Genomic DNA, 14866 nt, shown 5'->3' with positions numbered 1-14866 from the left:
ACGCTTGTCCCCAGTGAGGTTGGGAGGGGTGCTGGTGCCTATCTCCAGCGAATGTTTCGGGCGAGATCATTGGATGTCATCTTCACTATTTTAATTTCTTTGATAATATATATTTATATTATTGTAAGATGAATTTATTGAAAAGACCATCAATAATCCAAATGGGAATTTTAAAAAAACCTTACCTACTGTTTTACTCCCTTTTCGTGTCTATCAAGCAGGAAGTGGAAACTGTATCTTGGTACAACGCTGTCTTCACCTCAGTGGTCACGTTCTGCTTCCAGTTATCCTCACTTCTTTGGTCTTTGATAGTTTCTCCAAAATCTGGTCGGAGTGAGTGAGAATGAGCGAGTGGGAGGAGCGAGTTTGGCCCACTAATAAAGGGTGTGGTCTTTAAACAGAAGGGGAGCATGTGAGTGGATTATTGTATCAGGCAACCGTCTCTATAAAGAAACAATAAACCATTATGTGAAAAATTAAGATACCCCAATACAAATTTTGTTTGGTATGTATTACACAGGAAAAAGTTATGACACCCAGTAACTAGTTTTCCCCTTTTGGTTTAAATAAAAGTCAATAGAAATCCCAAAGCCATAGCACAACAGTTAAAAGCCACAAAGTTTTGCCAAAACAGAAGTTATGAAAAACTTAAAAGTACATACTTCAGTTAAGACCACATCAGATTAAATGTCTGAGGCTTATACACAGGAAACCTTCAAAGATACTGATTAACCACTTTCTCGTTATGTAGTCACAGTGTGATTCAACTTTGGGTAATTTTTGCCAGTAAGTTACATTAAGGTTTATTGGATGCACCAATTTTTATCATAAAAATGCAAAGAAAAACAAATTCCTATATCTATAACTAAAGACTATCATAGTCTTAGTTATGTTACTGAAATTGTACCAAAGTGGTGGAAAAAAAAAAACTTGAGAGGAAGGAAGAAATAAAAGCCACAGTTGCAAAATAGATCAGGAGACGGTGGATCAAAAGAACAAGCTGGAAAATTTGCATCTGATGTTGGTTTGTGGAGTGCCTTTTTCCTCAGGATGTTCTTGACCTGAAGCACTGATCTGCTACTGCAGATCAGCGATATGCACAATTTGCTGAACCACATTCCACGCATCCTGATCTAGCAGCATGCATCATCTTTCCTATGCATTTAGACTTAAAAGAGTCTGACATCAAAAGCATGTGACATATAGGACTTCAAAGATAGGTGATAAATATATCCTCTTCTAAGGTAGTTCAAATAACACCCACTCACCAGTAGTGAAGGCACTAACCCAGAGACAGTAAGGCTATTGTGTGAATCAGAACAAATGTTGCATAAACCACATAGGACTTTATTTTCCTTTATATATTCACAGAAACCTTGTATTCCACTTCCTTAAAGTATGATTATGATACCGCAACCCGGCATGCCCAGGCCCCTTACCTCAAGATTTTTCCACACAGGTTATGGCACACGTGGGGGCTTCCCATAGATATTCGGGCTTGGAAAAGGGTTTTCATGAGTATATTTCAGCTACAGTTGAATCACTGGCTCATCTGGAGAAAACTTATGGCCGATTCTCAAGGTATTTTGATTGTTGGATTATGCAGGGGTACGAAATTGCAGAAGCACTTTAAGGTCCATCTTGTACTGTTATGAGCAAAGTAAGAGCTTTGTCCACATTTCTGGCACAAGTTGAGCTTGTCCTCAATACAGGTTGGTGTCCATCAGAGCTTTCACTAATCCTCTTTATGATGCTCATTAACAAAATTTGAAAGTTTAGGCAATGTTCACCCAGTAGCTCTTGATCCTGAAATTCAAATTTTCTGCTGAAATTGAATTTCTTTTGCATGGCCATTCAAACCTCAATGCAACGTCCGTATGAAAGGTTTAAGTCCCCAAAGTTAACTGCCTAAGCAGAAGAAGAACGTCGAAGTCATACCTTAGCGCATTGTCTACAGAAGTAATAATGGACAGAGCCATTTATGGATTGATTTTTAAGTTTATTCAGCAATGGGAACTGACAAAGTTGTCACAAGATCATAACAACACAAAGGAAACTCATAAAAAGAAAGCACAACTAATAGAAATGGCCTTTAGTGGAGCATTAAGTGCAACTTCTGTAGAGAAGACAGGAGTGGTGGGATTGTGATGCAAAGTACTTCGCTGACACAGGCTTCGTTTGTAATTTAATGATATAATTTTCAGCCATTGTTTGCATCTTGATTTACCATATCTGTCTTCTGGTGCAGAATTATGAAGCATTTCTTACATCACATGAAAACTGGATAAAATTCAACGTGGTCGTTCACGCTGTGGACACTGAAAACTATCAGATCCGTATCCGATTTAGTATCATGGGGTGAAAATATCTAAATTGGGAAATTCAGACTGTGGTAAAAAAGTTGGATATAGGTTTCATTTACGCAACGACAAACAAAGAAGTGGATTTGGTTTGCATTTGCCTGCTGTCTGAACGTAGCAGTTGTCAGGTCTCTTTGCTTTTTTGCAGATGATGTGGTTCTAGTGGTTTCCTTAAGCCATCAGTTCATAGCCCAGTGTTACTCGGTCAGAATGAGAGTCACTTCCTCTTAGTCACTGGTCTGTCTACGTTCAAGCCTTGACCTTTTGTCATACGATGTGGATGATGATGGAAACCGTGAGACCCCAGATGGAAGTTGCTGGTATTTACTTTCTGTAAAGAGCCACTGCTTTCTGCATCAGAACAAGCCAGCTGAGGTACCTGATCATCATCTCTTCTTAAAGTCTCTCAAGGCACAAGACCTTAGGAAAGACTGAAGAAACTACAAATCCTTTCTGGCCTGGGAATACCTTTTAATCCCTCTGAATGAGGGAACAGGGGAATATCTGCGATTCCCTCAGCGAATTGCTAAAAAATACATGACTGCATGAATTTGCAGTTTTATGCTGAATTTATACTGATGATGGTGAGCAGCTGTAGAAAAGTACATCTGTACATTGTTCCAGTGATTGTAAAAAAATGTAAATAGTGATAATAATACTGAAACTTGTAATTTTTACTTTTACTTAGGTTGTCGGGGTGGGGTTGGGTATAAGTAAAGGAACGTCAAAGGGTATTTTTTCTTTCCTTGATTGGAAAAACTACCAGAAAAACAAGACCCAGAAAGGTCTCTGTCGTACAACCAGAAAAAAATGAAGTTGATTTTTAAGGTTTTGTTTTTAAACATTGTTGACCAATTGTGCACTTATTTTAAAAGATGTAAGCATGACCTCATAGCATTAGACTAGAAGAATGCAATGAGAACGGGTAGCAACAGGGAGGCTAAATATAACCAGATGCTTGGTTTGAGATTTGCTGCACAGTTTTATATATAGACCTTAGGTAATATTTGATTATTTCTGACTTTATAGAGCACAGGGGAACATTAATAAATAACTAGAGCTCTCTGTGATCTGTTATGTGGATGTTAGATAATTGTTTCAGGGATCATGTGGCATTCTTTCTGTGCTTGTTTAACCCCTGAACAGAGAATAAACAAATTCATTAATTCATCCACCACATAATTTACCCATATTCCATCAACAGCTTTTCTCCCTCTGCTGACCCAGATATGAGTGCACACTATTTCTTGTGCAGATTTTAATGAAAAACTTCTTCCAGCTTTTATTATACTTTTTTTTTTTTTTTTTTTTTTTTTTTTTTTTACAGATGCAGTTGAGGCAGAGGAAGAGTCAGAGCAGGAGAAAGAGCCAGCAGAAAAGGCAAAGACAAAACCAGAGAAGAGAAAAATGGTGACAGAGAAAAGCCCTAAAGCCAAGAAGAAGAAAAATAATGATCAGGTTGTACCCTTTGTGTGTCAATGCTACCCATTCTGTTTTTTCACCTTAGGAGCAAATTTGTCAAATAAATGTACAAATTAAAAGGAAAAAATACCATTACTTGTGTGCCGCCAGAATATTAACCAGGATATTTAATGACCTTTTTAAGATAATCAGCACAAGGCGTTTTATTTTTTTTTATTTTTTCCTTTCCTTTTACAAGGATGGTTCACGAATAAATAAATTGCAGGCATGTTCTCTGCAGGCAGCTATGTCAGCATGACTGCTTTTGATGAAGTTTTTAATTGACACATTTTCTTATGAAAAATAAATACTACATAGTGCAACCTGAATCAGATCTGCTCCAGTTAACACTGAAGGTGCATACCAGAAATCTTTAATGTTCATGTGACTTTTATAATTTTGTGCTCATAAAATGTTCTGTGTTTTAGAACAAAACATCAAAATGCTCAGATATTAAATTAGTTTGGGTCAGGGGAGGGGATCTCAGTGATGATTTGTTTTGTAATTGTTTCCACTCAAAAATAATTAGGTAGCATAGCAGCAGAGGGGAAAAAAATGCAATGACTGATTTTCAGCTCTCTGCGGTAAATAAGATCCGTTTCACATGCAAGACCAAAATGAAAGAAATCTGGGCCAATTCATTGGTGCAGTCCTAATAATTATCAAAAATTTCACTCTGGAAATGCACATCTGGAAGAGAAATACCTTAAAACAATTGCAGATATAATGTAGTGAAAGTATTGCAGAATGAAGGCTTAATTCAAATGCACACCACACTTTCCAGATTTGTTGAAATTTAGCAAAAGATATAGAATTTTCTTGGCGCTTGGCAGCTGACAATTTTTGTGTTGCTCTGTAAAATCCCCCCTAAAATCACTGCAGTTTTTCTGCCAACTTGACAAAATACAGAAAAGTTAAATGAGTAGCTCAAAATAATTAGAGGAACACTAAAATAACGTATCCTAAATAAAGGTAAAAATTAATTGGACCGTAACTTGCGCAGTCTGCTGCACCACCAATGCGGACGCAGCTTCGCTGCTACGAAGAATTAAACTTGACCCACCCTGTGGTTTTGACAAATGGAGCTGAAGACATTACCCTCCCGGCCCAGAAGAGTGGCATTCAGAAGCACGGGGAAGGCATTCAGGGAAGCAAAACCACGCAAAAAAATACTCTTAATAGTGCACGCCCGGACCGCGCACAGGGTAAAAATCTCTTGAGTTCAATTGATCGGTTTGGATCAGACAGATCCAATTGACTGATGAACTTGCGCAGATTTCTCTGCAGGAGGAATTAGTGAGGCTATGCGTTCAGACCCCATCAGGGGAAGTGCTGGTATCTTACCAGCAGGGAAATTTTATTTATTATAAGTTATTGGGGCCACAGTCATGGTTTTTGTCACAGAGAAAATGTTAGATGCGTGTATCTGCTTTATGTCTGATGGAATCTGGATTTACAGTTCAACTAGTTGAACATCAACTAAACCGCATAAAAATGCGGCTAAATAGCCGATGTTAATACGATTATTGATTGACGGGTAAAAATAGTATTTTTTATTCTGTCGGTCAAAATGAAGAACAAAAAACTTTCACGCGACCTCTGCTCTGTAGTTGTGTGTTCTCCTGCGCGATCGTCTCCCAGACCTGGATTAAAGCATCAGTTCTCTCCTGGACACCTGTGTTGCAATGTGGCGTTGGTGGAAGGAACGGGACATGATGTCCCAGATGCACTCTCATTTCATTCAAATCTGGGGACCAGGCAGGCCAGTCCATAGCATCAGGGCCTTCATCCTGCCGGAGCTCTTCAGCCACATGATACATCACAGGAAACATAGGAACCACTGGCCGTTCCCCAACCAACGGCATCCTCTGGACACTGAGAGACACTCCAAACCTTCTTGCCGCAACTCAAAGTGATGTGCCATCTTGGATGAGTTGCACAACCTAAGCAACTTCTGTGGGTTGTAAAAAGTGACCAAAACATCAGAAAGAAAGATTGAGAACAGAGAAATGGTCTCAATACGGCCGGGCTATATGGACTTAAAGATTTATCATAATATTTTGTGGTACTATTCTAATAAGTGACAATAAAATGTGTCACTTTTTTTTTAGTTAACTGTATGACTGTGACTTCATGACACAACAATTGTAGCCCCACAAGCACAAATACTGTTCTTGTGTCTTCATAAATGACATCATCAATTTCATTAATGTCATGTGTCTTTATTTAGTCTAACAGATATTTTTATGTATTGGTTTTACAGAAAGAGTGTATAATTCCTCAAGAGAAAGAAGTGGACGATCAGCAGTCAACTAAACCCCAGAAGAAGAGAAAAGTGAGTCTGGCAACACCTACTGTTGTAGTGGAGAACTGCTGTGTAGTGACAGTCTTTTTGTGGGAATACTAGTTGAATATGTTTCGTTTTCAGAGAAAAAAGAAAACTATCACAGACGTTTTGGCCACCTCGGAGCCAAAGCCAGGCGGTGCAGCTGACCTGCAGGACCTGATTACTCGGTACTACTCAGACAAACGCTCGGTGATCGAACTGGAAGAGCTCAAACTGCAGAGTGAGTCGCCGCTATTTCCCTTTCACCGTTGATCTTCAGTCGATATCTGGTGACCCACCGAGTCACTGAGGTCGCCTCGTGTCCTTCCACAGACTCCTGCTTTCTATCCAGTAATGACTTGACACACACTCTCTCCTCTTATCTGAAACAAGGTGAGCCAGGATCTGATCTTTGATAAATTTACTTTACTTTTTTTTTTTTGCTTGTCGTTAGATGTTTACAACCAGACTCGTGTTTGACTTCGATTGCTTTTTTTGTTTTCTTATTCTCAGTTTGTCCCAAGTGGGCAAAGATCCAAAAGCAGCATTCAGAAAAGAGTTCAGTGGTTATACTGATTGTCTGCAGCTCTGCGCTTCGAAGTATAGAACTCATCAAGTAAGTAAACGTGAGGTTGGACGGTCAGAAATTATAGTTACAGTGGCTTGCAAAAGCATTCATCCCAAATAATTTTCTGTTCTTTATCAAAAGAGGCTTTAATAGAAAACTGTTTATAGGTTAATTTGATTACTTTTAGTGCAGCTATTGAGGTTCACATTTACACTGAATACGTAATATATTCTATGAAGGCATGTATAATTCGGGATTTGACTATTACTTTAAGGCGTTTTTACAGAGTAGACTCGGTTCGATTGGGTACTAGAATTGCAATATTTGTTACATTTTCAGCTGATGTCAAACAATCCAAATTAATAAAAAAAACGTGTTCACCCTCCTTCCTGCGGTGGCGCTGCACCAAGAATGATTAAAGGAACCAACTTGAGAAAGTCTGAACAAGACATAAGCAACTTCTTCATGAAATGTAGACAAAAATGGAGCGTTGAAAGATTTTAGTGGTGGTAGGATTTCTCGTTCGTCTTTGGTGAAAGACGAGCCATTTCCCTACTTGCGCAAGACTCGCATGTTTAATTTGGTTGTATTTACCCAGAATTCCCTGCGCTACAGTTTACTAAAGCTTCTTTTGGAGCAGTCTCCAGTCCACTTGGCATTCACATATTCCTTCAATCCCAGCCAGAGTTCACTTATTTGAAATGAGACCTAGGTTTTCGGGCAGAGACCAGACTTTGCGATTTTTATCCGCATCAGAGTTCGATTACACATTCACACCTCCCTAAACAAACTGGACTCTTTGGCACCTGAACTAGAGTTTGATTGAAGTCGATTAAACAGGGCTGGTGTGAATGCACCATTAGGTTTGTGGTTATAAGGTGACAAATGTCAGAGTTAAATCAAAATGCTTTAAGTTTGAATTCTAATCTCTGACTGCTTTGATTGCAGGCAGTTGACTGCTTTCAAAGGCGACGCCAAAGCAGTGAAGCTTTTTGCTAAGCACATCAAGGTATTTACTTAGACATATTGGAAGAACGAATGCAGGTTGTCAGTCATGAAGGGGACAGTCGGCATTATGTTTTCTTTGAGTAGATTGAGGAGCAGGTCAAGCTGCTGCAGAAAGGCGTCAAACACATCGGAGTGGGTACACCAGCCAGGATCAGGGCTCTCATTGACAAAGGTTTGTGTGGACATGATGGTTTGTCGAATCACCTCGGACATCCTGAAGCCGTTTCAGTCTCATCTTCTTTTTCTCCAGAGGGTTTGAGCCTGCAGGCTTTGAGGTACCTGGTTGTGGACTGGAACTGGAGAGACCAGAAGCTCAGGCGGATGGTGGACATTCCTGAGGTGAGCTACTGCCCCCTGCTGGATTGAAATGATAAGCAACAGGTTTTTACAGAGTTGATATTTGGATGGAATTTTAGATCAATATTGGGTCAAAAATGGGATTTTGATTATTGGTAGCCTCTGACTCTTCTTTTCAGAAGGCAGAAGAAGCAGAAGTCACAGTATTTCCAAACTTTTTTTTCCCAGGACATTCTCCTACTTCTGCCTTATTCTCCAGCAAGTTAATGTTTATTTATCAAAACATACATCCCTGACATTTTTATCAGATTTTTATTGAACAAAAAAAATGAACACAGTGAACAAAGTGGGAGTTTTCAAATTGGATGCATTTAATAACCGAGACAAATGTGGGAGAGCAGTGTGAGAAACATTTACCTTGCAATTTCAAAATTTGTCACTCAGTTTTGTGAAGATGTAGAGGTTTTTTGATAGCATTTTAGGTCTGCATCCGGTTTATTAGTTGAAATTCAGATTTTCTTTTGTCCTTTATCACCCTGGGCCCATTATTAGTGTCAAATTACACCAAAAAGACTACAGTGGCCAAATGACGAGTTTCTTAGAGAATAGTAGCATAATTTCAGGTCTTTTCCAACACTAGTTGCTGTTCACTGCCAGACAGCTGACTGAAAGAAGACCACTACCAGCTTGGGTCGGCATCAGATGGAAGAAAACGCTTTGGTTTCTTTGTGGAAACTAAAGAAGAACTCAGTCTTTTTAAAATAACTCAGTTGGAAACGTGAAAGCTGATATGCAGCTGACTGCATGCTACACCTGCGGATAGCCTGTCTAATTAACTGCTTTTAACATATATTGGATTATTTGACTGTCAGTGTTATATTCCAAAGAGAAGGACAACAAAATGAGATATATTTTGTACAAAAAGAACTTTAAAAACTCAGAATAAATGTATTGCTTCATTTTACACTTTGATGTAGTTACAAATAATAAATAAATGTAACAGAGACAGGAATAAAAGAATTAAATATATTTTTACTGTAAATGTCTAGATTTGTCTCAGATTAGCTTTTGTCTCGTTCCATAAAAATCTTATGCTGGCCAATTGAAGCCTGTGATAATTACAATATGTCTTTTATTTTAGAAAAGTATTTTTTCAGAGTGCTGCCCAGATTGGTGGTTGAATGGTCTGCATCATGTTTGTCCTTTTCAGATCAAACTGGACTTCTTGAAGCTGCTGGAGAACGGAGTCCTGGCTGCTTGTAAAGAAGACAGAGTCAAAATTGGACTATTTTAATTGAACGTATATGTGATCTTGTTATTTTAAATGATCACTGAGGGACATCACACTGTTTGTTTCCTACTGTGTTTATGTCTGCTTCTCATTTAACCTATTTTTATTTCCTAGTCTTGAGAAGTCTAGGAAAGTATAAAATATCTTGTTGTTTTCTAGGTCTGGGTTAGTATGGAAAAATGTTTCCCCATTTAGTTTTCTAAAACATTACAGCCTGAGTTTGCCTCTCAACCACTGTAAATCAGACTTTTAAGCTGGACCTGGAGTCTGGTGTAAATGCTAAACAAAACTTTGATATTGCTTACTTCTACAAATAGAAGAATCTGTATTTACTCAAATCAAGCAAATGGAAGACGACTTCAGAGTGATGTTTCATGAAAACCTTCTTAAAAATGCAGAAACTATTTTTTAAAAAAACTGTGACATTGTGGAAAGGATAAAGGAGCCATTTGTGTAAAATGCATGTCAAAATAAACTAGCTCAATATAAAACCTCCATGCTGTTGTCTGTGCTTACAGGAAGTCCTTCTTTTAAATATGAGGTCACTAACAGGAAATCATTTGTCATAGCAACTTTAGAATAATGCAATTCTTCTTTTTTGCTCATCAGTGAATAAGAGGCAAAACTCTTGCACGGTTACAGTCGGTTAAAACAGGACCTTGTTTCAGGAAAAAAGTACTTTTAGAGGAAGTTAAACAATGAGACAAAGATAACAGAGAGAGGGAGGTAGTTAGGCAAGAGATTGTGGTTAATAAATGACAGGTTGCAACTGACTCTACACCCAGAAGTGAGTGCTGGGTGTGTTTGATTGCACATAGGCGGCCATCACTGACGTTAAAAAAAAACAACAGGAAAAGAAGACAGAGCGTCGTCTTCTCGGTTGCTGTTGTCGTTCCCGCTCATGGGGAAAACCAAAGACAAGTCTGGGCCCCTGGCGCGGAGGCCGGACAACTCCGCTTTCAAGCAGCAGCGGCTCCCCGCCTGGTCCCATGCTCACCGCCAGCACCGTGCTGCCGTTCTTCTACCTGCTGGCTGTGATATGCATGCTGCTCGGAGTGTGGCTGCTTCTCCTTGTACAGAGCACGCAGGAAATCAAGGTGAGCATAAATAACTCGTTTTTTCAGCTCTCACTTTGATGTGTAGACAGAGAAATATCCGCCAATCTGCGTGGGTGGAAGAGGCGCGGGGAAAGGGAAGCTCAGAGCTCTGAGCAATAAAACGGGGAGTGTATCTACACAGGAGCCAAGGTTAAGGTTTGAGTCCTAATTCATGTCTGTTGTTCCAGCTGGACTACACCGATCTGGGAGACTGTGAGAAATGTTTCGACCTGCGTCAAAATGTGAGCAACGCGGCGCAGACCTGCAACTGTCGGGTGGAGTTTTCAATCGACAAAACATTTAAGGTACCAACCCTGTGTGTACTTGTTGGCTATACTGTGACATCAGTCCCTTTCAAGGCTCAGCTTTCAAATCCAGAATCCAAATTGCATCACGTGTATAATTTTTTCTTACTGTGTGCACCGCATTGCTTCATATTTTGGCTCTCTTCCCAGGGCGATGTCTTTTTCTACTACGGTCTCAAAAACTTCCATCAGAACCTCCGCAGGTACATGGACTCCAGAGATGATGGACAGACGGTGGGCAGGATAAAAAACTTAAAGGTATCTGTTTGTTTTTGCCACTTTGGAGGTTATTATTCTCATTCTGGTACCAGCATTGTATATTCAAAAGCTGAAAGTTTCCCTCAATTTTCTTAACTCTCGGCTCAGTCAGATTGGATGGAGAACATGTGTGAACAGCAGTTTTCAAGGTTTTCCAGAGATTTTCACAGTTATTTAAGGTCTGGACTTTGACTAGGTCATTCTAATGCGTGATTTTCAATTGATGGATTCATCTCTGAGTTCAAAACTCAGCATATTGTTTTAAAACGTAGTCCTGCGGTAAAATACTCTACAACTTTATAGTCAGACGTTCTGGTGTTCTTTTGTCTTCGTGGTTTTGTTTGTTCGTTTTCTGAAAGTGTTCCTGTCACCTTCAAAATGCAGCATTTATTTGTGGAGATTAAATTACAAACTCTACTTACGAACCCGGTAGCTTTTTAAGGCAGTTTGTTGCACTAGCTTCTGAAAGAAATGTAAAAAAAATGCATCATTTTCCCTTCACTTGACACTTAACTAATATTTCTGAAGATCTAAAATAGAAGTGGTTTTCGTAAAGACCTGTCTTAGCTTCCCAGCTCCGTACAATAAGAGGACTTTCCCATGAATCCTCAGTATTTACTTCCTGGACCTCTAAACTTTTCACATGGTTGAAGTTGTTGAACTCTGTTACACTTGCACTGAGAGATTTCATGACTGCATGCTGCGGATTCACACCAACAGCTTCCACATGCGGAGCTTGGAGTCAATTAATGGAAGGTCTTTCTACAGGCTTAAAAAAAAGCCCATATTTACATTGGATCCATTTACTCTGGATCCAATTTTTTAATAACAGCTTAAGTTCAAAATGTGATTCTACACATACAAAAGCTGCAATTTAAAAACTCCTTAAAAGCCAACACTGTATTTTGTTAAAATTTGAAAATTGATTAGTTTGATCCTCATTTGGTTTTATATCAATAACCTGATCAGAAGAGTCACATAAACAGAAATATAATGGTGAAAAATGGGTAGTTTCTCCTGTTTAGCCTACATACGTAATGACAAGTAGTTTCAACGGTTTTGAGTAAGAAAGGCCAGATCTGAGAAACCTAGAAGAAACCGGTTTTAGTTTAGAAAATTTGGAGGTTTTAAATTGATTAAAAATTATTGAAGTGAGGCTGAAGGCGTTACTAGATTAGAATAAACTGAGGGGAAAAAAGAGATCACTTCTGACACTGAGGGCTCACTATCTCCGGGAACATTAAATCCTAGACATGCTCATCCTAACGTGGCTTTTGGAATGTCACCTTTTGTCATTTCTAAACATTTTAAGTACAATAAAAGTTGAACATGCTTTGTGATTTACAGAATATTGGGGGAGGAAAGAGCAGTTCCAGTGCAAAATTATTCATTTATTCTTAAAAAACTTGCATTCATTTCTCATTTTCTTCTGAAGAACCCCAGCACTTATTGTGAGCCGTTTGCTAAAGATAAGGACGGAGTCCCCATCGCTCCATGTGGAGCGATCGCCAACAGTATGTTCAATGGTAAACGCTGCTCACGACACTCATCAGCCAACGTGTCGTTTATCTCTGCATCGGCCAGCTGACTGTCTTTTCTCCTCCCAGACTCCTTCACCCTGACCTATCACTCCTCCAGCAGCCGTCGCTTTCCTGTCCCTTTGCTTCGGAAGGGCCTCACCTGGTACACAGACAAAAACGTCAAGTTCCGCAACCCGAGGTCGGACAATCTAACTCTTGCTGAGGTGTTTGAAGGTAAAGAGAGACGACGTAACCTCGGGACGTGCTTTCGTTTCTCTCACGAAAGACGCAAGAAGCCGCGTACGAAGGCAAACCTGTAGTGTTCCCTCTGCAGGTACGAGACAGCCGCTGTACTGGCAGAAGCCTGTATACAGTCTGGACCCACAAGACCCGAACAACAACGGTTTTATTAACGAGGATCTGATCGTCTGGATGAGAGAGGCAGCTTTCCCCAACTTCAAGAAGCTTTATGGGATTTTAAATAGAGCAGATGCCATCTTTGAAAAAGGGCTTCCGAAGGGAAACTACAGCATCGACATATCCTACAGTATCCTTTCACTGCCCGTTTCATGACAAACCTCCTTCAGGAACTTGTTTGACGGTTCACCTCAAGTTCAAATGAGAAGAAATTAATCTCGACTCAATCATTTTCTTGTCTCACATTATTCCACAACAGAATCATCTTTATTGTCACTTTCTTTCAGCAAGCAGTGTGTTAAAAAAAAATCTTATCCACTCTTCACAATGGCGTAGACATGACAACACGCACATGAGCTTGATAAGTCAAGAAAAATACTCAAGAAATAACTTCTTGTCTACGAGTCTGAAAGTTGAAAAAGTCTAAAGCATCAGGGATTGTGAAAAAACTAAAGGCTGAAGCATCCCTCACAGTGAAGTGGTAATTAAAAAAAATCTCCAGAATAGCAATAAAGTGTTGATGTTAGTTCACCAAGTCTCCACAACATCCAGGGATGCATGATTTTAGGAAAACATTCTTTCGAAGTGTTGCATATGATAACGTTGTTACGATTAAGCTGCATTTTCCTGGATTTTTTTCCTCCATAGTTCATCCGGCAAGATAAAGATATAATATCAGCCTTCAAAATGTGACCTTCCACCATGTATTATCCAAAGCAGCCCTTGATAGTTGCAGTAAAACCCAGACTGACATCGTGTGGCTCTGTTAGCATTTGTTAGAAAACACCGAAATGCATGTAAAGTGTTCCTGGAGACGTCAAAAGCAGGTTGTACAAAGTACCAACTGCAAGGATACCAAAAAGTGCTGATTTTAATTTCCTCAGAATTTCTTTTCCTCCTGCTGAATTAATGGGCTCAATTTAATGAATGGATTTTTCTACATTGTGAAACAGTCAATTATTTGATTTACACAGTTTTTTTGGGTTATTTTTCCCCCCTAAGTGCCATAATTAGCAGAAGGTGAAATATTTATTTGCATGCTACCTGCTACAGATTAGCCTTGACCTCCTGCCTCTTCAGACTTCCCTGTGCAGCACTTCCAGGGCAGAAAGGAAGTGGTGCTGACCACGCTGACCTGGTTCGGAGGCCAGAACCACTTCCTGCCGATTGCTTACCTGGTGACCAGCAGCCTGCTCCTGCTGACGGCCGTCGTCCTCACCGTGGCCTGGTGGAAGTTCGGAAAGGACGGGAAAAACATGAAGGAATGAAGCAGTGAGGCGCCAAGATGCTGAGGACCGACACCGATGAAGGAATGAACCGATACTCATGCTGCTGAGAAGGCTTGCAAACCAGAGATGGGGCAGACAAAGTGAAAAATATCCATGGAATTTTAACACGTTTAAATGAACTATCAACCAGTTTATCCATTTGGGAACGCTTTAATGTGCAAATGTTGTAAACCAGCTGTTTTAAGAGGAAGTGGTCATGCTGCCTTTTAAACTGTAGCGTTTTTTCATTTGAAGACGTCACATTAGGGCCATGCTTCACTGGAGCACAAGGTGTCGTAACATGGAGTTTAGCGCATCTTTTTGCTAAAGAAAGTTAAGTAATTCAAGGACTTCAGTTTTTTTTTTTAAAGGAGTAATTTGGGAGATGTGAATTGTTGAGTTGGAATGAAGTTGAAAGGATTAAACTGAAAATCCTAGTTTTTAGAGTTGAGCTTCTGACTAAATATATTTTTTTCTTTCAGTGAACACATCGCCAGCTGAGATTTTCAAACTGATGCACTACAATCTCTCCATTAAAGGAAATATTTGCCCAAAAACTACTGAACTTTGAACTTAGTCATTTTTCTTTTTCTTTTTTTTTACTGAAACGGTGTTATGTTCAGAGTATAAACATAAAATTAAGTGATTTTTTAACTTGTTGGCTCTTTGTGCAGAAACTCTGGCACTGTG

The 14866-nt window shown here is 39.5% G+C and overlaps 2 protein-coding genes across 6 annotated transcripts in view; both read left to right on the top strand.

The window, feature by feature from the left end:
- The window catches only part of cmss1 (cms1 ribosomal small subunit homolog), a 35283-nt gene extending 25819 nt beyond the window's left edge, over positions 1-9464 (top strand). For all 5 annotated transcript variants that reach the window (XM_055031461.1, XM_055031457.1, XM_055031458.1 and 2 more), the window contains 9 exons: positions 3688-3818; positions 6085-6156; positions 6250-6388; positions 6481-6540; positions 6661-6763; positions 7664-7724; positions 7808-7895; positions 7974-8062; positions 9231-9464. In XM_055031461.1, the coding sequence (XP_054887436.1) occupies positions 3768-3818; positions 6085-6156; positions 6250-6388; positions 6481-6540; positions 6661-6763; positions 7664-7724; positions 7808-7895; positions 7974-8062; positions 9231-9314 (747 nt within the window). In that variant the 5' untranslated portion in view covers positions 3688-3767 and the 3' untranslated portion in view covers positions 9315-9464. The remainder of the gene's footprint in view (positions 1-3687; positions 3819-6084; positions 6157-6249; positions 6389-6480; positions 6541-6660; positions 6764-7663; positions 7725-7807; positions 7896-7973; positions 8063-9230) is intronic.
- Positions 9465-9916: 452 nt separating this feature from the next.
- Positions 9917-14736, top strand: tmem30c (transmembrane protein 30C). The gene is given in 8 exon segments (XM_055031455.1): positions 9917-10295; positions 10297-10408; positions 10597-10713; positions 10864-10971; positions 12407-12497; positions 12579-12725; positions 12826-13038; positions 13989-14736. Coding segments are annotated over 8 exon segments (1059 nt in total). The 5' UTR covers positions 9917-10212; the 3' UTR covers positions 14177-14736.
- The last annotated feature ends 130 nt before the right edge of the window (positions 14737-14866 follow it).

The sequence above is a fragment of the Poeciliopsis prolifica genome, unplaced genomic scaffold, assembly GCF_027474105.1.
Source record: "Poeciliopsis prolifica strain line A6 unplaced genomic scaffold, Auburn_PproV2 SCAFFOLD007, whole genome shotgun sequence".
NCBI lineage: Eukaryota > Metazoa > Chordata > Actinopteri > Cyprinodontiformes > Poeciliidae > Poeciliopsis > Poeciliopsis prolifica.
Note: the sequence above shows the minus strand (reverse complement) of the source record. Positions and strands in the feature narration are given on the sequence as shown.